Source organism: Carlito syrichta, unplaced genomic scaffold (assembly GCF_000164805.1).
Source record: "Carlito syrichta isolate Samal-C Ts95f unplaced genomic scaffold, Tarsius_syrichta-2.0.1 Scaffold308795, whole genome shotgun sequence".
NCBI lineage: Eukaryota > Metazoa > Chordata > Mammalia > Primates > Tarsiidae > Carlito > Carlito syrichta.
In genome coordinates, this window is record NW_007252891.1 from 365,524 (window position 1) to 388,594 (window position 23,071).

A 23,071-nucleotide genomic window follows, 5' to 3' on the forward strand; every position below is an offset into this window, starting at 1 on the left:
CCACTGCACTCCAGTCTGGGTGACAGAGTGAGACTCCAACTCAAATAATAATAATAATAATTAATAAATAAACAGTATGCAGCTGTAAAAAGAAAAGGCAACTTACATGTACTGATATATATTATATATTGCTAAGTGAAAAAAGCCACGGTGCAGAAAGTGTGCATAGTGTACCACCAGTTGTGTGCTTACAAAAAACAGTATTTACACATATATGTTTGTATATGCTTATATATTCATCAACTTCCATGGAAAGATACAGAAAAAAGTCATAAACGGTGCATACCTATGTTGGCTGAGGATACAGGTAATCTAAAACCAGGGATTGTGCTTGCAGAAGGCATGTAGACTAGAGAAGATTCTATGTATCAGGTTAAGAGGTTTAGACGGCATGCAAACTCAAGAGCAGGGTTTCTCAACAGTGGCACGAGTGGCACTGGGAACCAGATAATTCTCTAATGCGAGGGCCGTCCTGTGCATGGTAAAATGTTTAGCGGCACTCCTGACCTCTTCCACTAGATGCTAGTAACATCCTCCTCCCACAGCTGGTGTGACTACCAAAAATGTCTCCAGACATTGCTAAATGCCCCTTATAGGGCAAAATCACCCCCAGTTGAGAAGCACTGCTCAAGAGCCACAATGATCATCATCAACCTACAAAACATCCTAGGACTACATTGCTGTAAATTGACAACAAATCCAATCCAATTTAGAAATAGATCTGAAGAATATATTGGGCATTGTTTTGAAATGACCTCCATATCAGTCATAGTTTCTCAAGCTGAGATCATTCAAGTCCCTTCCTAAATCTGAACTATCAGTTTTAAGCATATCTACTCCATCACAAATGTCTCTGCTCTGTATTGGTTGAATACAAATAAGAGCTAAATAGAAAAGCTAGATAGATGTTCAGCAGTACACAGAGAATGTACCAGATCCCCACTCCCCATGGGCCTCCCAATGATGCACTGATCCTTTTGGATCTCTGTACTTAAGTTAATAATTTCACAAGTCAGTAGACCAGCCTTCTCCCTCCATCTGCTCCCCCCCATTCACCCCACCCCAAATAGCAAGCACTCCCTAGATCCAAGATCTTCTAGGATGCCAAGGAAGGCAACCTTTCCATAGAACTTTAACAGAAAATCGTATTTTGGCTCAGCTTTTGAAAAACGAATATAACTGTTGACACAATAAGAACATAATTACTCACATTATGCTAATAACGCTTCTTCTCATAACTCCTAATGACCACACAAAGTGTTAAGACGCTGTTCAAAAATCATGAAAGGCATCACCCCTGATTTCAAGGAGATTATAAAGAGTTATAAAGCCAAGGCAAGGCTTAACTAGACTCTACAAATCACAATTTTATTAAGCGTAAAACCATTTCTAATATACTACAAAGAATGAGAAAAAAGAAAAAGAAAAAAAACCAAGACATCCAACAGGCTTGAATATTTTTCAAATACAGATCTAAGACTTTTGTTATTTTCCTGTGTCTTTTCTTTTTCCAAAGCCAGAAATCCAATAATACCCTGGCAATCTTGGCTTCATAGTTTGAAGTCCATTGATTGCTTCAACACTGTTGTCGTTGAAAGTTCTGGATTTCATTCTCATGAAATCATACTCTTCAGATTCTAGTATTGTGCCGATTACTTTTGCTTAGCTCTCCGAAGGTTGGCTCTCACTCGTGGAGATGACCTCCAACGACCTCACTCTGCAATATATACACCTGTGAGTCGCTATGGAAGATGCTTAAAAGTGTCCGCGGCGAAAAAAAGAAACTCACCATTCTAACTACTTCAGGGTAAGTCTGCTCTGTCAAACAGCCTCTGCTTATTGTAATGTAGTCCACCAGTTCATTAAGAGTGGAGCGCTTGTATTCTTTCATTTTAAGATCAGATAGCGTGTCCATGAAGTCAAAAATGACACAGCACTGCTGAAGTTTCTTTAGGAACAGTTCAGGCTGCTCTGAGGATGGAACGTCTAAGAAAAAAAAAGGAAATGGTGTAAGTCTGTCATCAATTTCCAGGTAACAGGAATTCTCTGTGAAAGTTACTTCAAAAGCAAGCTCAAAAAAATAAGAATTCACATGACAACAGTGTTCTTTTTCACATTTACACACGGTTGGGAGGGGGCATACCACAACCACTACTTCAGAGACCTTATCTTTGAAAACTGCATTGTATCAACAAAATTGACTGTTTTTGCTATTCTATAACCAAGAACTGACCAATATCCCAAAAGCCTTTAGAAGGTTGAAGCAAATTTTAACCAAAAACACCCCAATGTCAATACCTTTAAATCCAAAAACACTGAAAAAGGTCAAACTTTCCCTTATAAGGTGAAGCCAGAAGCTTTCACTGTTGGTTTAAATTAGTTCTACTAAAAAATTTCAAAGCAGAAATGTCAGTCGATTCATTTTAATTTCATGCTGACATCCTTGGTATTTAAAGCAATTGTTGTGTGTGTTTATATTTTTTGTTTTATTTTTGTTTGATTGCTATGAAGTTTCTTAGTTAAATAAACTTGAAAAATCTACAAAATGAAACAATAACAACTCTCACAAAAAGAGCACACCAGTAAAAGAAAAATAAGAGCAAATTCCACTTGTATCTACACTCTCTTTTGACCCATCTTCTTCCCTTAGAATAGGAGAAAACCACTAACATCTTTATTAATATGTTCTCAGAATAGACATCTGTTCTTTTCCCACGAACAGCAGGTCAGACATTTGGCTTGGTGTCGTTTCTAAACAACATGTAGAAATTTTAGGTTAGTTAAAATTCCCCAGCTAGAAACCTGCTCTACAGTTGAACTTGAAATACTCCGGCTAAGCTGTAGACAGCCTACTCCACTCCTATCTTCTTTCTAATATTTTATGTCCCCAAACCGGAGTTTTTCTGGAGAGGCCATGAAAATTATGACCAGGGTAGTCTCTGCTGCCTTCATCCAAAATGATTAACTCATTCATCCTCAGAACACCCTCAAGGAGGAAGCAGGTGGCATTATTCTTCATTTCTCATATGTACAAAATTAGAGACAATCATTGAGGTCCTGCAACAATGAGCTAGCAAGCTGGGCATGACGCCCAGGTCTCTCACCACACTCCCACGTTCCCCCTGTACTAATGAAGAAGGAAGTTAACAGCGATTGGCCAGACACTTGCAACCACTCTCGGGAGCTGGCCCTCTAGTAAATGCTGTACAGTGGCCTCATGGCTTGGGTGCCTGCTGCCCGGAAAGGAGGGCTACAGCATACAGTAGTCCCCTTATAGTCACAAGCACCCCAGCAGAGAGAAGTGAGGGCTGGTCTCAGTCACAGGACCCACAACCCCATCCCCTCCTTACATTCCACAACCCAAGCACTAGCCCAGCTACCTGGGACCTCATGGACAATCCCTCTAAAACTGTGCCAGGGTAAGTCTACCTGAGAGAGGACAGGACACGTGAAAACACAGGATTTCTCTACCAGATAAAAGAGAACAAGAAGTAGTCCATATTTTTGAAAGCATATAGCATCACTGCTACTTTCAGCAAAAATAAGGTGTAAATTTAGAAATTATCAGCCAGGGAAGTTCTCCTCCCCCACCACTCCTATAGGTCCCCAAAGGTGCAATGTATCTTACAATCAAATACTTTGGGATTTAATTTAAGCCTGATATGTATCTTATCCTATGCCCCTACATTAATCAGCCTTAAAACATTTAACCTTAGGCTAATTTCAGTCAGACCAAGCTATCTCAAGTGCTACCTGCTTCAGGTGTTTAAATAAACAAACAAACAGAAATTAAATAAGGCTGCTTATGAATGTGACTGTATGCTCTTAGCCAATGGCTAATGACAAGCACAGGACCATCATGGAGAATTACTGAAATCCTCTGAGTTCTGAATCAGACCTCATACTTGGAAGTTGAATGGGAGTATTGGCACAGTAAAGGGAGCAATAACAAACTTATTAACATGATATTAGTTATAGGTTAAAATCTTCAGGGAAAACTTTAATTCATTCCATTTTTTACACAGTCACCTTAATAAAGCCTAAGAACCACACCATCTACATGGAGAATGTCTTAGCTTGCACTCATAAATTTTGAAAGCATCTATGAATTAATTCTAGAATCCTTCCTTCTAAAGCAAACCATCATTGAAGCAGTGACAACAACAATGATTAGTGTGTGTGGTCACTGCAGTAATACTCAAGAGATTCATACACATTCAGCAATTCAGGCAGTTAACACTTAGTCCTGCTTTTTAATGTTAGGCAGTTGAAGTCTATATTTAGGCAAGTGGATATAAAGTCACAGACAAATGTGAAACAGGCTTTCTACCTGCCCAATGGAATAAGGGCAATGGCTGACATTTATTGGTTACATATTGGGTACATCTATTGGGCACTATTCTAAACACTTATACATGCTGTATCTTATTTAATTCCTACAACAACCCTACACAGTAGGTACTACTTCCAATTTAAACGAAGTAAACCAAGACACAGAGAGATTCAGTGACCTGCCCTAGTCATACAGCTAATAAGCAGTGGAGGCAAGATTCAAATCCAGGTAGGCTTGGCTCTACTGCCTGAACTCTTTACCAGCATGGAACCTTCAAATACTGTGAAAGGCCACAGGAATACTATATTCCAGAAAACAGGATATGTGCAAAGTCAGAAGAGAGAAAGAAAGCAGAAAGACATCAACACACTAATCTACAACATGTCCCCATTCATCAAGTATCATGCTAACTCCCTTCTCTATCTCCCGTCTGGCCCAGTCTCTAGAGATTAGCACACAGAGCAAAAGCTATGCTTTATCCTTTATCACTGACTAAATTCTTGTAAAATGACTTCCCTTCACTAAATTGAAGAACTCAAGCAGTCAAGACTAACCAAGGGCTGTGATTGCGGGGGGATGGGTGGCATTCCTTTAGAGCAACAATCTTAAAAAAACAATTTTATTCATATTGAAGGTGATCCCACTAGTAACATCCAAGCAAAGGCCTCTTGCTGTTGGTCCTCAGGCTGTCCCACATAGCTAACACTGCTCCTAGCCTCTGCCCTCATCTCCCTAGTCCAAGAGGGATATGAAAAGAAAGGCAGAATTCAAAAAGGCAGGACAGACCAGGGATCAGAGAAGCAACAATCTCTGAGCATACTGTTCAGAAGGTTTCCACTGTATAAGAAAAGTTTAGGGTCTATGTAAATCCCCAGTTAGAAAGGCACCCACTCTACAGTTGAACTTGAAATACACCAACTAAGCTGTAGACAGCCCACTCGACTTCTATCTTCTTTCCAATATTTTATCTCTCCAAACTGGAACTTCCCTGGAGAGGTTATGAAAATCATGACCAGGGTAGGCGCTGCTGCTTTCATCCAAGATGATTAGCTCATTCATTCTGAGAGCAAACACCCTTAGGAGGAAGCAGGTGGCATTATTCTTCTCTATTTTAACCAGTCCCTGAAGTAAATACAAATATTCTTTTTAAGAAACATTTACAAAAAGAATCATGTACTAGGCCATAAGGAAAATCTCATGAATGACAAAAAGATGTCATATAGGCAGTGCATTCTAACACTAGATTTTAACAACTCAAAGCTACCCACCTCCCAAATCCAAGTCACCTGGAATCTAAACACTTTAAGACGGAAGAAAAAAACAAATTATAGTCATTTAGAAATGTAAACCAGGAAAATTAAAGGTCATCCTAGAATCTCAAAGAAGATTTCACAAGATTCATTCAGGCAATGGATGCTTCTGTTATCAATCTTTCACTGAAAACCTCTGGCCGGCAGAGGCTACCCCTGCTCCCCGGAGAGGGACCCCACAGAGCACAGCCATAAATAATGGGCAATCAATAAGTGGTTATGTAATACCATGAAGGTCATTAGCACAGTGACTCATCCATCCAATGTTAGTATGTGTTTAAAGGGGAGAATAACTGATCCAGTTATCAGAGCTTGACAAGATCCCATGAGGTCAGATTTCACCGCTCTGGAAGAACTCTTAAAACTAAGTTGATTTCCAGAATATGTTTCTCACCCAGGAAAAGAATGCCGTGACCATATAAGCTGTATTTCTCACTGTATTGTCCCCTTTCCTTTTTTAGCATTAGTCATTTTCCCCCATACACATTTTATATCACCATCTTCCAGTATTCTCCTACTAAATTCTACCAATAAGCTGGGAAAAATACTTCTACCCACATCTAAGGTGTTCACACCCAAGTAATTTTAAAATGCACAAATGCAGCATGTAATGGAAAAGTGAACACAGAACTCAGCATAGAGGATGGTGCAATTTCAGGTTAAGACACAAAAAGTCTCCTCCTTGTGTCTAAAGAGTAGTCAATGGGGTCTATAAATGTTTTAGCCACCACCACCCCTCAAACCCAACTGTAAATCAAAAAAAAACACAAGCACAAACACAGACACACACACACACACACACACACACACACACACACACACAGAGAGAGAGAGAGAGAGAGAGAGAGAGAGAGAGAGAGAGAGACAGAACAGAGAATGAGTAAGCAAGCTCCCCTCAAGAAGCTCATTCTTCCCTACCAATCTACTTACATCATTCCATTCTATCTAATGCTTGGGGCACAGGACCACAGATCTAATATCAGCCCACCTTTTCTTGTAGCCTGGCAGAAGCAGTTCATTTTACCCTACTAATGTATTTCCATTATTCCTTCCTATCTAATGTTTGGGGCACAGGATCACAGATCCAATATTGACCTGCCTTTTCTTGTGACCTGGCTCATTCAGGACTTTGCAAAGCAAAAAGTAGTAAAGGTAGAGAAGAAATAAAATATGTGCCTGGTGTCTTGGGTTTGATGATCTGGGACTCCATTCAACTAAGGTTGTTGAAAATCTTAATGTTAAATTCACATTGCAAATATGCCAGCCAAGTAATAAAGAAGGCCCACATCATTCTATGTATTCCAGCCATAATTTCAGAGAAAGACAGTAGACTGTTTAAACAATAAATTAATAAAGATGATGCAGGCTGATAACTTTTTTACACATGACCATTGAGATGTACATGGAAATACAGTTAATAAATATTCCTTTAAAAAAATCCTATAACTTGTTCATATGTTTGCATTAGAAGCTAAGCTAAAAATAAAATGACATTTTTTTAGTTCCTAATGAACATTTATGATATTAGCCAATGAATAGTATTTATAAATTATACTTATGTTTCTATTCAAAAGATCTGAAATAAAATCCATCTACTTTTCACCTGACAATATCCTAAAATATTACTCTCCTAGCCCTTTTCTTCCATTTTTCCAACTCTCACAAAAGCGAGAGGCACAGACTGAGCATTGTAAATGTGGTCTCTGACTCCTTAGAACTTTCTCTTGAGGTCCACAGATCCCCATCCATGTGTGCTACCCATCTCTCACAGGTAAACCTCCGTGAACTCCAACAAAATCTGTGAGAATTTTACTTGCATAACGCATATAAGTCTATATTTAGAGAAAACTAGAAGTAATGTCTCATAGTTCTAAGGAGATGCTTCATTCTGAAATACTGAGTATTCAGTAGATTTAGCCTTGAAAAGCTGATATGAAATGCACTAGCGTGTGTAGTAAAATGCCAAATTGCCCATCCATGTAGTCTGTCCAAATCACTGCTACCAAGTTTACCTCTAAATATACATACAGGCAGCACTCTCTTTTTGCAGCACATATTTCAAGAAACCTAAAAATAATCCTATCTGGGCCAGGTGCAGTGCTTATGCCTGTAATCCCAGCACTTTGGAAGGCCAAGGCAGGAGGATCACTTGAGGCCAGGAGTTCAAGACCGGGCCTGGGTAATGTAGCGAGACTCTGCCTCTATTCCAAAAACAATTTAAAAAAATAAAAAATAACCTATCTTATTAGTGGAACTAAGCTTCCATTAGGAATTGCTTTTGATATTCGATAAATCACAGATATAACTAACAATATTTCATCAAAACAGGGAGATAACTATAAATCTTTATAATGAATCAAGTAAACTTAGGCTTCATGTCCTATAAACTGGAGCCAAATATAACATGTTGATTACACATGATACTTCAATGTGCATAAGCAAATAAGACACTAGCCCAAAACTAAATAAATATTGCATACTAGACCATTCCACATTACTTGATTACTATACTCAAAGAAGTGCGCTCAAAACTGTTTGCTGTTGATGGTGGTGGAGTGGTGTTTCTACTTCTAGACATCTGTGTTTTATAAAAATGCCCCAGGTGATTTCAGTGTGGCCAGTATTGAAAACCATTTATTAAAATAAGAACTTTAAAATCCTTCTTTCAGTCAGGCTCGTTGGCTTAGCCTGTAATCCCAGCACTTTGGGAGGCCAAGGTGATTGCTTGAGCCCATGGGTTCGAGACCAGCCTGGGCAACTTAGCGAGACCTCATCTCTACAATAAATCAAAATTAGCTGGGCGTGGTAGTGTGTGCCTGTTGTTTCGGCTACTTGGAAGGCTGAGGCGGAAGGATCACCGGAGCCCAGCAGGTTGAGGCTGCAGTAGCCAGGAGCGTGCCACTGCTCTCCAACCTGGGTGACAGGGTGAGACTCCAACTCAAAAAAAAAAATCCTTTCATCCCTTCACCTCTGAAATTCTCTCAGTTTACTTAAAAGCTAGCAGTGAAAACTTGTGCCTTCCAAGCTAAAGAAGGTCCCTGGAAACATCTCCAACAGTGAAAGCATTCCCTCTTGGCCTTATCTATAAATAAGCGACAGTGGAGTTGGCTGCTTTTAGAACTCTTGCCAATCTATCAGGAAGCTTGGAAAACACTTGGCTGATTATCAGCAGCACACACTTTTAAAAAATAGGTTCAAAATAGATCTAACAGAATGACTAGCATAGACACAAATGGTGTCAAAAGGATGAGACTAAGGTGTGGGTATTAATTAAACAAACAACTGAAAGAGCTAAAATTTCCACATAAGAAAACGAAGACAATGATGACCATGAACACTTACTACTGCAAAGCACTATACTAAGCTCCTGCCACACATTATCCCCTTTAATCCTCAGACTATCTTATGTGTGGTCGCTATTAATATCCCAGTTCTTCAGATGAAGAAACAGACGTCCCAAAGGGTTGCAGCACACATCTGAACCTGGGCAGCCCCACTCAAATAAAAACAATGACAATGGAGATGATTATTGTGACAAATAACAGCAACTAACCACAACCACCACCACCACCAGAGCTATAGATACACTCCACTGACATGAGTAGTTATTTAATTGTTTAAGGAAAGTCATGACCGAAAAGTAAAGGAAAATTTGATTGACTTGGATACAAATATTTACTTGTTTTAAGACAGCATAAAAATAGTCTTAAAATAGTGAACAACTGGAGGTGGGTAAAGTTAATTTTGAAATAATAATAATATATGAATTATTCCTCCCAGCTTAGACAGTCGACATGTATTTAGTCTTTTTCTTTCGTGGAGTTCTATAGTTTTCCTTTCCCAAGAGCTAACAAATATGTGCTCTCCAATTTTATAAGCAAAAAACAATGGTCATTGCCACTAATGCAGACTAGGGAGGCCTCAAGCAGCAAAATGACAGGATTCAGAGCTTTCACGTTATGTTGACACTCTGTTCCAATTAGAATAGAGAGAAAATACACACACATGCACACACTGATAAATGCTTGTTTCCATCGCTGCATTAGTTATCCCTTATGCTTTCTTTTCTAATGCCAAGGCCGTCACTGAAACTTGTTAGTACAAGAAATAAAATATTTTAAAATTGATCAACTCCTAATTATAGGTGTAATTACTTTCCTGCCACGAAACTCACCACAGGACAGAAGCCACCAAAGTGTCTGACTGACAAGGTTAATGTCTCTATTATTAATTCATTTCCTAAAGGCTTATTCCCTGGGGTAGAAACCCTGGGAGGAGAGGGACCAGGGCCTTTTGAATCTGAGGAACTCCTGGAGTTTGCTAGGCTATGCAAAAAAGGGCTGTAAGAACTATACAGTATTCTTCAGTATCCATGTCAGTGGTTCCCCTAAAGATTGTATGTATCAGTAAAATTACAAAAAAGGGGCAGGTTACCATTTTTTTTTTTTTTCAGGTAAAGCCATTAAAAAATAGTCACCATTCATTTTCACTATAATTTCATAAAAATAAAGGAATTTTATAATAACAAAAGAAGAGAAAGGAAATTTCATTAAAAAAGACAATCCTTCCTTTAAAAAAAAAAGGTTGAGTTCAGGCACAGTGGCTCACATCTGTAATCTGAGCACTTAGGGAGGCCAAGACAAGAGGATCACTTGAACTCAGGAGTGTGAGACCAACCTGGGCAACATAACAAGATCTTGTGGCTACAAAAAATAAAAAAATTAGCCAGGCATGGTGGTGCGTGCCGTAGTCCCAGCTACTCAGGAGGCTGAAGTGGGAGGATTATCTGAGCCCAGGAGATCAAGGCTGCAGTGAGCCACGATCATGCCACTACCCTCCTGCCTGGGCGACAGAATGAGACACTGACTCACAAAAAAAAAAAAAAAAAAGAGGAGGAAGAGGAGGAAGGTTGGCAACTTCACATACATGCATGCACATGAGCACACGTACACTGTCATGTCATGTTCTTCTCTTCTGATTTTTTCACTTTGCTCTGTATTTCCACAGGCTTGTATTTGGGGATCCCTGGGATAACATGACTTCTTTGCTCCAATGTTTTTCCAAAAGCATGGACAAAAGAGTTCTAGCTATAATGACAGCACACATTTCCACTGTAGTCAGATCACCGTAAAGGCTGAGAAGGTCATCATATCGTATAGGATATGGCAGCCATCCAGTCCTTAAAAACTCTGTAAGGTAAATTCCCAGGAGACTTTGCACATACGTCCATTCAAGCACTTGCCCCATTACACTGGGACTTTTTTTAACCAGCACCTCATATGTCTTGCACCTTTAAATAACCAGTCCCTAGCAGGAGTTTCCAGAATACAGCAGATACATGATAGATGTTTGCTGAGTAAGTACATACTACATATTGTATCTTATTTCCCATGTTTTCAATTTTAAATTAGAACTTTATTACTCTAGAAATAAATTAGACTAAAGAATAAAGAAAAAGACCCAATATAATGTACGTAATGGAAAATATTTCCTAATATTAATAACTCCAAGTCACAAAGTGAATATTTAAAGAACTAGTATTGTTTTTGTTTTGTTTTGTTTTTTTGAGTTGGAAACACTCTGTCGCCCAGGTTGGAGGGCAGTGACTCCCAGACACCACAGCCTCAACCTGCTGGGCTCAGGTGATCCTTCTGCCTCAGCCTTCCAAGTAGATGGAACTACAGGCATGTGCCGTCACACCTGGCTAGTGTTTTGATTTATTGTAGCGATGAGGTCCCACCAAATTGCCCAAGCTGGTCTCAGGCAGTCCTCTCACCTCGGCCTCCCAAAGTGCTGGGATTATAGGCGTGAGCCACTGCGCCCGGTTTAGGATGATTTTTAATGAATGTAAGAAGATGGGGAGAGGGTCAGCTTACTAGAAAAAAACCTAACTAAAAATATGCACAGTTCCTTAGTTCTTTGAACTATCTTCCCCTACTTATATCCAGTAAGGTAATGCTACTTTATTTTCTAACACTTTATACAAAATCTAGCTGACTTTTAAAAATAAACAGAATGGCTTATATTCAAGGATGAAAGAAAAATACAATGGAGAAAGAATGCAAAACGAAGACAAGTACACAACCTTCATGAAGTAGTATGGTTTGGAAATGGCCTCCACAGAAAAAAACAACCTGAAAATTTCACCAAGTATATCATTAATAAATAAAAAATGAGAAAGGCCAGCTTTGCACCTACTCATTCATTCACTTACTCACCAAACATTCACTGAACACCCACCAACGGCCAGGTACTGCTGGTCTGCCCCAACAAAGACAAAAATCCTGAGCTTTACTTCTAGCAGGAAGAGACAAATAGCAACTAAAAATAAACATATGGTATGGGGAAAAACTGCATGTGGGGCAAAGGGGACGAGGCAAGCAGGAGACGAAGGGTGCAATTCTGAACAGAGTGTTCACCTGGAAGATGACATCTGAGCAAACACTTGAAGCAGGTGAAGTAGTGAGCGAGAGGATGTCTGGGAGAAAGTGACCCGGGCAGAGGGACAGCAGGTGCAAAGGTACCCTGGCAGGAAGACGAACCATGGGGGTGAATCTGAGGACCAGCAGAGAAGTAACTGAGCTAGAGCAGAAAGTGGGGGGAGGAGGAAAGAGCAGAGGACAAGTGGCTATGGGAGACAAGTGGCGAGGACCTGGGCCTGGTTCTGAATGAGAATACTACCTTTACTGTTTACTAACACTAGACAAGCCACTTACTTCTCTGAGCTTTAGTTTCCTTATATGTAAAAGTGAGAAAATAGGCCGGGTGCAGTGGCTCACACCTGTAATCTCAGCACTTCGAGAGGCCAAAGTTAGAGGATTGTCTGAGTCCAGGCGTTTCAGATCAGCCTGGGCAATATGGCAAAACCTCATCTCTACAATAAATCAAAAAAATTAGCTGGGCGTGGTGGCACGCATCTGTTGTTCCAGCTACTTGGAAGGCTGAGGCAAAAGGATCGTATGAGCCCAGCTAGTCAAGGCTGCAGTGGCTGTGAGCATGTCACTGCACTCCAGCCTGGGTGAGCGAGACTCCTAATATTAGTAACTCCTAATATTATGAATAATAATAACAATTAATAAATAAATAAAATTGAGAAACTATACTTCACAGGTTGAGTGATGAGTAAAGGAAAAGCCATTTATAAGGTAGAAGGCACTTTTCACAAGAAAGTTATCATTCGACAAATATTCATCAAGTATCTATAACTAACAGTATGGAATCGATTATTTTATAATGTGTTAAAACTATCTCTGAGTAGAAATATGTATATGTACTATTTTTAGCACACTTTCAAAATTATTTTGAAACTATTTTAAGAATAAATTCTGAAGTGTTATTAGAAACATTAAATTTTTGATAAAATTTTATTCTAGGTAATATTAAGCTTCAATTAAATAAAGACCAATTATAAGCTGGGCACAGTGGCTCAAGCCTGTAATTCCAGCACTTTGGGAGGCCAAGGTGAGAAGATTGCCAAAGTCCAGGGATCGGAGACCAGCCTGGGCAACTTGGTGAGACCTCATCTCGACAATAAATCAAAAAAATCAGTCGGGCATGGTGGCATCCACCTGTACCTCCAGCTACTTGGAAGTCTGAGGCTGAAGGATCGCCTGAGCCCAGCAAGTCAAGGCTGCCTGTGGTTGCCATGAGTGTGCCACTACACTCCAGCCTGGGTGACAGAATGAGACTCTGACTCAAACAAACAAATAAATAAATAGAACCCTCAAGTAATTATAGCTTGTCTTCTCCTCTGTACTTGCTTTTCAAGACAAGGAATAAATCATTATCTGAAAAGAAGGAATTAACAGAACAAACTTTCAGGATGTGCCAGAAAGTCAGCATCATTGAAGTCCAATTTTCAATCAGATTCAAGCATGAGCAACAAAAATCTTCAAAAAAAAAAATCCTTTTTATTTATGCCCTGCTTATAAGGCAAGGAAATAAGTAAATGGAATTAAAGGTTTTCAGCAAGCACTAAATATTCAATTGACTACCCTCCGCCCAAAAAAATGGCAATAAAAGAACACATTATTTTCAAGCATTTAGTTAATTGAGGGCCCTCCTCCCAAAAGATTACTTCTACAAGGGATACAGCAGCCTACTTTCTATTTGTTTTGAGGATTAACATCAACGTCAATCACTTCAGAGTGAAATGAACCTCAGCTATTTTAACAGCATGATAGGAGGTTTAAAAAAATTAGATAGACAGATATCAGATTAGCATCAATTAAGCCCACTGTCTGCTAATTCATAATATATAGTTGATACTGATCAGAGACATCATTAAACTTTTTTTAAAAAAAGACTCAAAATACAAAAAAAGAATCAATCCAATGTTGTAATGCCAGCTTAGAGATGCTATTTTTGAACCTCAGTTGAGAGTTTTAAATATGAGACCTTAAGCTCTTGAGATTGACAGAGGACTGAGTGAGTACAGTGGAATGGTCTCTAATCCCAAGAGTAATAAAGAGTGTACATTTATAATTAAAGTCATAATCTGGCCAATAAAATCCAGCGACAGCATGTAGTACAGCCTCCTAATTGTGGCATTGTCCCATGCTTCATACAAAGGATACTACTTCATTAACATAAATGAAATACAAATGTAAGCCCACATGTAAGAGTTGAGAAAATCCAAATTTCAAATTTCAAAACCATACTAAGAAAAATGAAGTCCATTTTAAAGCCTCATGTCCTAGTGTGTATAAAAGTGTTGTTCAAGCATAAAGCAACAAAGAGAGGGAAATTGACATGTGTATACTCATATGTATAATTGTGAGCGTATGACTCCAAAATCAAAACTGGCAGAACAGTAGTACAAAAATGTTTTAAAGGATACAAAATGTGTCTGGGAAGCTTAACACTTTCAGAACAGAAAGCAATTTTAAACATTGCATAGTAAGATTTGGTACTAGCTTCAACTAGGATATTTACATGTCCCTTCTTTGCTGCTGATTTCCTGGCCACAAAATGTCCGTCTCCAAGGGACAGTCACTGAAACCTAAAGATATGCATGCTTACAATGTAATTCTGAGCACAGCCTTTTTCTGAATCTTGATGTAATTCAGCATTCTATGTCCAATGTTGAGCCCTAGAGCTTAACTAAACATGCAAGTGGGTAGTACAAACATTTCCTCTCCGGATTATACTGAGAACGACTTTCCCTTTCAGAAAACATATTATATAAACCTATCTTCCACTTCCAGAGTCAGACCAAATATGAGAAATAAGAGTTGGCCTTAATAAGTACAATAAAATAAAAATAAGCTTGGCAACTAAGTTCACTACCTTAAAAGTCTGTCAGTTGTATTTCTGGAAAAACATCCCAGAAATGTTTAAGATGTCAAATGAATGAGATTTCTTTCAGCATAATTGGGAACTTGGAAGAAAAAATGTAAATCCCTTCTGCATTCTTCTGGATGGCTGAAGTTTGGGTCACATATACCCAGACTTCAAAATCAGGGACCTAGGTTCTAATCAGGCTCCTGTGTGTCCCAGCTGTGCAATTATGGGCAGTACAGTATGACAGTTAAGATGATGGGCTACAGAGTTAGACTGCCGATGTCTCTTAGGTGAGTCTCTGAGCCTTGGTTTCCTAACATGTAAATGAGGGCTTAATAAACAGCACCTGCCTCACAGAGTTGACTTAAAAATTGAGTGAATAAATAAAAATAAAAACACACAGAAGAATATCTGGAATACATCTGGTGCTCAACAAACTTTATTTGTTAAATTAAAGTTGTTGTTAAAAAGCACTGCTGGCCAGGCATGGTGGCTCATGCCTGTAATCCCAGCACTTTGGGAGGCAGAGGCGAGAGGATCGCTTGAACCTAGGAGTTCAAGACCAGCCTGGGCAACACAGGGAAACCCTGTCTCCACAAAAAATAAACAAAAATTAGCAGGGCATGGTGGTGCACGCCTGTCCTAGCTACTACGGAGGCTGAGGCAGAAGGATCACCTGAGCCCAGAAAGTCAGGGCTGCAGTGACCAATGATTGTACCACTGCCCTCTAGCCTGGGCAAAGATCCTGATTTAAAAAAAAACAAAACCCTGCTGAGCCTTAATATCTTTCACAAAATGAGTCAAAGAAGAGTTACTCTGTCACAGTGATAATAGACGAGTTTCATGAGTTAATATAATACACAGAATATTTCACATAATGCCTAGAATATGGAAAATGGTCAATAAATGCTAGCTTTGAAAAAATACTTAACAAGTGAGCAATATAAATTGCTGATACACATAGGGCTTTTCCCCCACATTTTTTGGTGTCCAGTTGTGTAGGCTATATTTAAAGAAAATAATAGAACTTGACCTATGAATATCCAGTGAGATTACTTGAAAATTAACTTCTAACTTGATTAGAGGAAAAGTAAAGAGGCTGAATCAATAGGGACTGATTCAGTCCTCAGAATATGCATCAACAATGTGTCAAAATTCTGGAGGGTGAACAGAATTGGCATTTGGATGAATGAATGACAAACTGAGCATCTGGGACAGAAAAGAACTGATAACAATTTCAACAACCTGCACAAGACTGCCAAGATCAGGACGGAACCAGGCCTCACACAGCACCAAAGCTTCCTCTGAGGTAACCACGCTTATGCAAAGTTTACAAAGGAAAGAAATAAACAAGTAGTGTTTAACTGCTTTGCCCTTTGAGTCTACATTTTAAATTAATATCATACTCACAGATGCTAATACTTATAAATATGAACTAAAAGTAATAATAGTAATTTACACTTAAAGAGATCTTTACAACAACATATTCAAAACAAGCGTCATTGACCTCCCGCTAAAATAACATAAAATCCTGAACTACTTCAAAGTATTTCATAAACCTTGTTTCTTTTCCACACACCCTGTTATTTAAAGATCTAAGGTTTTAGCTAAAATTCAGCACTTTTAATAGTCTCCTAGACAACTTCAGGCTAAGTCTGGGGGGAATATAGTAGGCAGTTTCAACCTTCCCAAAACAAGTGTTTGTTTAGAATTTACCATGTTTAACCTAACAATCGTTCATTCATACATTCCACAAATATTTACAGAACACTTTTTAGGTGCTAGGCACTAGTCTAGGCCTTAAATATACATTAATAAGCAGAACCAAAAAGATCCTTTACAGACCAAATGGGGAGAATATCTAATTAAATAGTATTCAAATAAATAAAAAACACTTGGCACTATAAGAAAAGGTACAAGGTATTATAAGAACATATACTACAGAGAATGAAAAAGAAAAGGTATCTGCCCTCAATAAAAAAGTTACAGTCCAGTGGGAAGCAAGATTCACACACAGAAATAAAAGCAAAGGATACAATTAAAGTACCTAAACTTCATGGACCAAATTGAGAGTCAGAAAAGAAAAAGCACTTGGCTAGGACATACAATATCCCAGCTAGGGTCCATTCATATGTCCTCTCCTTAAAATCATACAAAAATCCTACAAGGTAGACATTAATCTTCCCATTGTACATGTAAGAACACTGAAGTTGCAAGATATTCAGTTATTTTTTTTTAAATTATGGGTCAATGGCTAGAATGTAGAAATTTCGTTACAAAGGATCAGAAGACACGATAATTTTACACCAAAATGGAGTCCTTCCTCCACATTCATTTGGAGAGACACATGGGAGCAGGAACGTATAGAATAATGTGATGAATCTGCCCCACCTCCCTATTTACAGCCCGCTTCAATGCATAAAGCACGTCACCACAATCATACCCTGTGCTCATGACCCTTTCATACTTGCATTGCTCTCTGATGATATGGTGGTTGATTACCCTGTCTGCTTAAGGACGATTAGGCTATTCCTAAGAAGAGCATATTTGTACTCTTACAAAATCTTCACAGAATATTCACAGAAATGGCTTCATAAAATGGCCTAATTTTAACGAGAATATCAGGCATAAAATAGTTGGAACTCCTCCCATCACATCTATTCTACTTTCACAGGATCACAGTGCGAGCCTTCATCAACAAATTTTTATTTTAAAAACCTCACCCTAATAAAAAGAGAAAATGTCTTATTCTGAAGTTTTAACAATTTACACTGCTGGCTTGTACCATTAATGCACCCTGATATCACAAAGTTCTAAGCTACTTCTTCTCCCTCTCTGAAGTCCAAAGACATGAAAGTTGTCAAGCATCGCATGCAGATGACAACATCACTGTGGCAGAAAAAAAAAGTGTGGGCCATTCTCAAGGACATTCATCTAAATTCTGGAAGTTCTCATATTACATAAGTCTCTAAAAACATGTACCAGGCTCTCTTTGGGAACAGCAAATGCACATAAAAATGTGTATGTTTCAAACTTCGGATGAAACCAGATGTTTTATGTATAGCTTGTTCATAGACCCAGAATGGGTCAGAAGATCCTCATGCATACAACACTCACTAGAGAATTTTCCGGAATCTACCCCCTATTGAAAATAACAGTCTTCTACGGACAATCTGCCCTTTTAGGATCTACTACAAACAATGTCAAAAGATATTTGTTAATGAATGAATGAATAAACCAAAATAAACAAGAGTCGCCAAGGACAGGTCAGGTATGAAAAAAAAATACACATTCTGTAGAGCCATTTCCTATTTTGCAATAATAGTTCTTCCTGAAAATCCTGAATGAGTCATCCTTTACCAGTCATATCATGTCTACATAATAATAGCAAAAACTCAGTAAGCACCTACTCCATGGCTGTCACTGTTCTAAGCAGTTTCCATGTATTAACTCCTTTAATCCCCTGCACAATGCTGTGAGGTAGGTATTATTGTCCTTATTTTACATACAAGAAATTGAATCAGAGAGACACTTAGTAACTTGCCCACCATGACACAGCTGGAAAGGGGGCCCTATTGAGCTGTATGTGCACTATACAACCTCTTCTATGGAATAATGAGAGTTGGCTAATTACTACTCATCATTTTTGTTTTCATCTAATACCTACAACATACATAGGAGGAACCATCTGAAAGGTTAATCTTCCTAAGAGATTCCTTAATATAGACTGAGGCACACAAGCACAAGCATTCAGTCATCCATCTCCTCTTTGTTTTTTTGTTTTTTTGGTTTTTTTTTTAGTTAGAGTCTCACTCTGTCGCCCAGACTGGAGTGCAGTGGCCACTCCTGGCCACCGCAGCCTCGACCTGCAGGGCTCCGGCGATCCTTCCACCTCAGCCTTCCAAGCAGCCGGAATTACAGGCCTGCGCTACCACGCCTGGCTGATTTTTTTGATTTATTGTAGAGATGAGGTCTTGCTGCCCAGGCGGGTCTCGAACCCGCAGCTCAGGCAATCCACTCACCTCAGCCTCCCAAAGGCGTGGGATTACAGGCTGAGCCACCGAACGCGGCTCCATCTCCTCTTTGTATCGAGCAAAGGCAACTACCAGGGGTTACATGGACTCTCCTAGCTTGCTATTTCTGCTAATATTTAAAGGATCTCTTGTGTTAGTGTTAAGTCCTTCAAAAGATGATTTCAAGTCTTCTCTGACCTTCCAACATTCTCCTTTGCACTTAAGCTGGCTTACTACAAAGACTTTAACAACCTTTGTTTGGATTTAATTTACTTTTCAGGGCAATGTAATGACACAGAGGTTTGGTTGTTTCATTTTGTTCAGCAACAACTGACATTTGTTGATCCCTCTGAAGATTTGATAAGATCCATCTAATTGAGTGTTCAAACTTGTATTATCACCAGGATAGCCTAAGGTCAAGAAGACATCCAGGAAGGCTGAAATGCTTTTAGCTGGTGATGGGACTTAAGGGAAGCATGACTAGGAGGAGTCAACAAAAAGAAGGTAAGAAGACATTTTAGGCAGGGACAGTATAGAGGTGAGTATGAGCACATTATAGGGGAAACACAAAAAGGTATGCGTGTCTAGGGCACAGGAGATGGTTGACTAGAAGAAGTGGGAAATCAGAGTGAGGAATCAGAACATATTAGCCTTGAAAGACTTTCAAAATCACAGCGTAACCTGGGTTTCATGTGGCTGACAACAAAGAAATGTTGGACAGGAGCAAACATAATGAAAGAGTGTTTTAGAGAGGTTTAAAAGGAAGGCAATCAAATTAGCCAAAACCAAGCATGAAGGGTTATCAGGGTCCACACTAAGCCAATGGCAGTGAAGAGCAGAAGAAAAAGAAGACTGGGGTATATTGAGAAGGCAAGAAACAAAGAGATGTTCTGTCACACTAGATACAATGGAAAAGAAAGACAGTCAAAGATTACTAATACTTCTAGGTTGGGGAATAGTGATAAATACTGCTGGTAAAAATGAAATGACCAGACAGAGAAGTTAGTCAAAGAAGTTCATGAACTGCAGTGCTAGGAACAATGGATGTGAGGTAACTCCAGGGTACCAGAAGGAAGAAAGACTCAAAATAGAACCGGAAACAAGGAGCTAAGTTAGAGGAGAGATTCCAGAGTTTTCCCATAAAGATGAAAGTCAGCCAGGCTTGGTGGTGGCCCATACCTATAATCCTAGCACTTTTAGGAGGCCAAAGCAGGAGGACCGTTTGAGCCCAGGAGTTTCAGACCAGACTAGGCAACATAACTTGCGAGACCTCGTCGCTACAAAAAAACCAAGAAATTTTCCAGGCATAGTGGAGCACACCTGGAGTCCCTGCTACTCAGGAGGCTGAAGCGGAAGGATGGCCTGAATCCAGGAGGTCAAGGTTGCAGTGAGCCATGATCGTGACTACACTCCAGTGTAGGCAACAGAATGAGACCTCGCCTCAAAAAAAAAAAAACAAAACAAAAGTGAAAGTCAAAATCAGAAAAATAGATAAGTTCCATGACAGAGCCAATGGAGAACTAAGAGCAGAAGGTTAAAGCCAGAGACAAAATAAAGAGAACAAAGAGACAGAAAGTTCAGTGTGGGAAGGGACAGAGAACTAAGAAGATGAAGTGCCCCCAAAGCAAGTAAAGCTTCTCAACCATTTTCCAGTGCTAACAAAGATATATGAGTAAAATCTTTTCCTGTCACTTTTTAGAAATTCCTTTAATGCCAACGGAACAACCCAAACAGCTCTAGAAGAACTCTGAGAAACATCTGTAATTTGGTTTTGGTGCAGATTTTATTCAGAGAAATAACTCTGTACCCCAGCCACTGAACTTCAGCCTGGGTGACTGAAAGGACGTAATGTGGAGTCAATATACCCAATGAGCTGCCATTTTAACACTGCTTATTAGCTTTGTCATATTTTTCTAGCAGTTCACTTTAATTTACCCTCTAATCCACTAGCCAAGGACAGAGCTGGTTTTTCAAAGGTAGCTATCGATAATTGTTTTACAACCCCCTCCCCAGCTTGTTTTGTGAACACGTTAACCTAATAAGCCCCTCATCACACAAACAGACTCCATCACACCATAGCAACAATTATGTGACTAACCCACCCATCTGTCTGCTGTCCACCACCTAATGTCAGTACCTGTACTTACCCAATCCTTCCCTTATGGCATGAAGCAGACCACCACCCAATAACTTTGATGACCTTCCCCAATTCAAAGCAAAAGTTTAAAATAAGGATTCAATTCCAGGCCAGTCGCCATTGCTTTGTTAAACTCTGGTGTGTCCACGTGGCTCTTTGAGCTGTAGTCGCCATGTTTCCCAAGCTTTGGCCCCTACTCTGCTACCTTGGGGAGGTGAATCTCTTCTCTCTGCCTCTAATTTACTTTCTAAATAAACAAAGTCTTCCAATCTAACTACTGTGCGATTCTTTGCATCTTTCATACAGCACGGGATTACATAACCCCACCCATCTGATGGGTCTGACCTAACATTTTGGAGGCTCCCCCACTGGCATATATTTTAACCTAACAATGACAGAGTAAGATCCTGTCTCTAAAACCAAAAAAATTTTTTGAACTTTTTAAAACTTGTACAATAAAATGTTATAAAATACAAGATGTAGGGTTTTTTTGATAGCATGCATTCATTCCTTACTTTAAAAAGAGAAAAAGTTTTCATGCAAAAACATTCAGACTCTATAATTTTATCCCACAGGACAACAAAGTTAAAATGAAAAAACATCCAAAGGGAAGTTTACAGCGGAAACTCTGATAAATGCTTAACTATAGTGTCATAAGCAGCACCACCACTGTACGCACAAGTCTATATATCCAAACTTTAATACATACATTCTTCATTTCAACTAGTAGCCAAAAAATACAGGATTACGGTACTTAAAGTTCAAATACTTACCACTGATGAACCTAAACAAAAAAAGCAAACCACAAACCTAACCTGGAGTCAGACTACTCCCCAACAATCCCTCACATTCGAAAGTAGGAAGGATGCTACCTTACATTTGTATAATACTCAAAGTTTATCAAGCCTTTCCCAAATGTATTATTTCTCCTTCTTTCTTTTCGTTTTTTTTTTTTTCTTTTTGTTGTTGTGGTGGTAGTGATATTGGTTGAGGTGGTACTCACGGAAGGTACTGCACTGTATCAAAATGAATTCCTTCATTCAATGATCCTAATAACCCTGAGAGTTAAACTGGCTAGGTTTGATACTCATTTTGCAATTGAGAAACCAAAATTGTACCAAAGACACAAGATTTACTCAAAATTATACATATTATTAATAACAGGGACCACATTCCAGGCTATGTCTTGCAAGCTACAAAAAGACTACTGCTTCTTTCACTAAAGTTTCTATTAATACATCCTTTAATAAGGGGACTTCAAAACCCTGTTGAATTGGTTCAAATATGACATACCATACTCTGATTTCAAACCTAGACTCTATTATTCACTCAAGTAATACTTATATTAATCATTAGATAATTATCAGTTCTGAGGCATTTGATGCCATACTATACTGATATATTACTAGAAAGCCAATTTTGACCATTTACTCATTATGTTGCTGTATTATTTTTCCTAATGAGTACACAGAACTTATAGACTGCTGGTAGTTACTGTCCTTCCATTCTTTCTTAGAATTTCAAGTGCTTTGAAATCCATTAACAATTAATAGTCATAAAGTAATCTATAAATTATCCATAATATTCTTAAATAAGATCATATCTTTAACACAAAGTTAAATGAGTAAGAAGTTACATTATTATACTCGACCAGTGTCCACTAACAGCTGAAAATTAAGAACAGGATGAATCATGTGGACTGCAGAGTATTAGAGTCTGCTTGTTTTACTTTCTCTCACACACACACACACACACACACACACACACACACACACACACAAACGCAAAACATTTCCATTTTTAAATCCATTTTAAAGCTGTCATGTTCCCTAACTTTGGTCCCTTCTCTGGGAAGATGAATCTCTCTTCTCCTCTCCTATCCTCTCCTCTTTTCTCTCTTTCTCTCCCCCCATTCACTTCCTAAATAAACTATATTTTCCAATCTATAAAATAAATTAATTAATTAAAATGGTTATTTACAAGGGCCAAATATTTT

General features: G+C 38.9%; 1 protein-coding gene across 4 annotated transcripts in view; it reads right to left on the reverse strand.

Moving 5' to 3' along the window:
- PPP2R5E (protein phosphatase 2 regulatory subunit B'epsilon) overlaps positions 1-23,071 on the reverse strand; it is a 161,899-nt gene that overhangs the window by 77,813 nt on the left and 61,015 nt on the right. For 3 of the 4 annotated variants that reach the window (XM_008065704.1, XM_021716358.1, XM_008065705.1), the window contains exon 3: positions 1,790-1,986. In XM_008065704.1, the coding sequence (XP_008063895.1) occupies positions 1,790-1,986 (197 nt within the window). Of the gene's footprint in view, positions 1-1,789; positions 1,987-3,733; positions 3,738-3,816; positions 3,822-23,071 lie in introns of those variants that run through there. The other variant, XM_021716359.1, reaches the window with a different exon arrangement.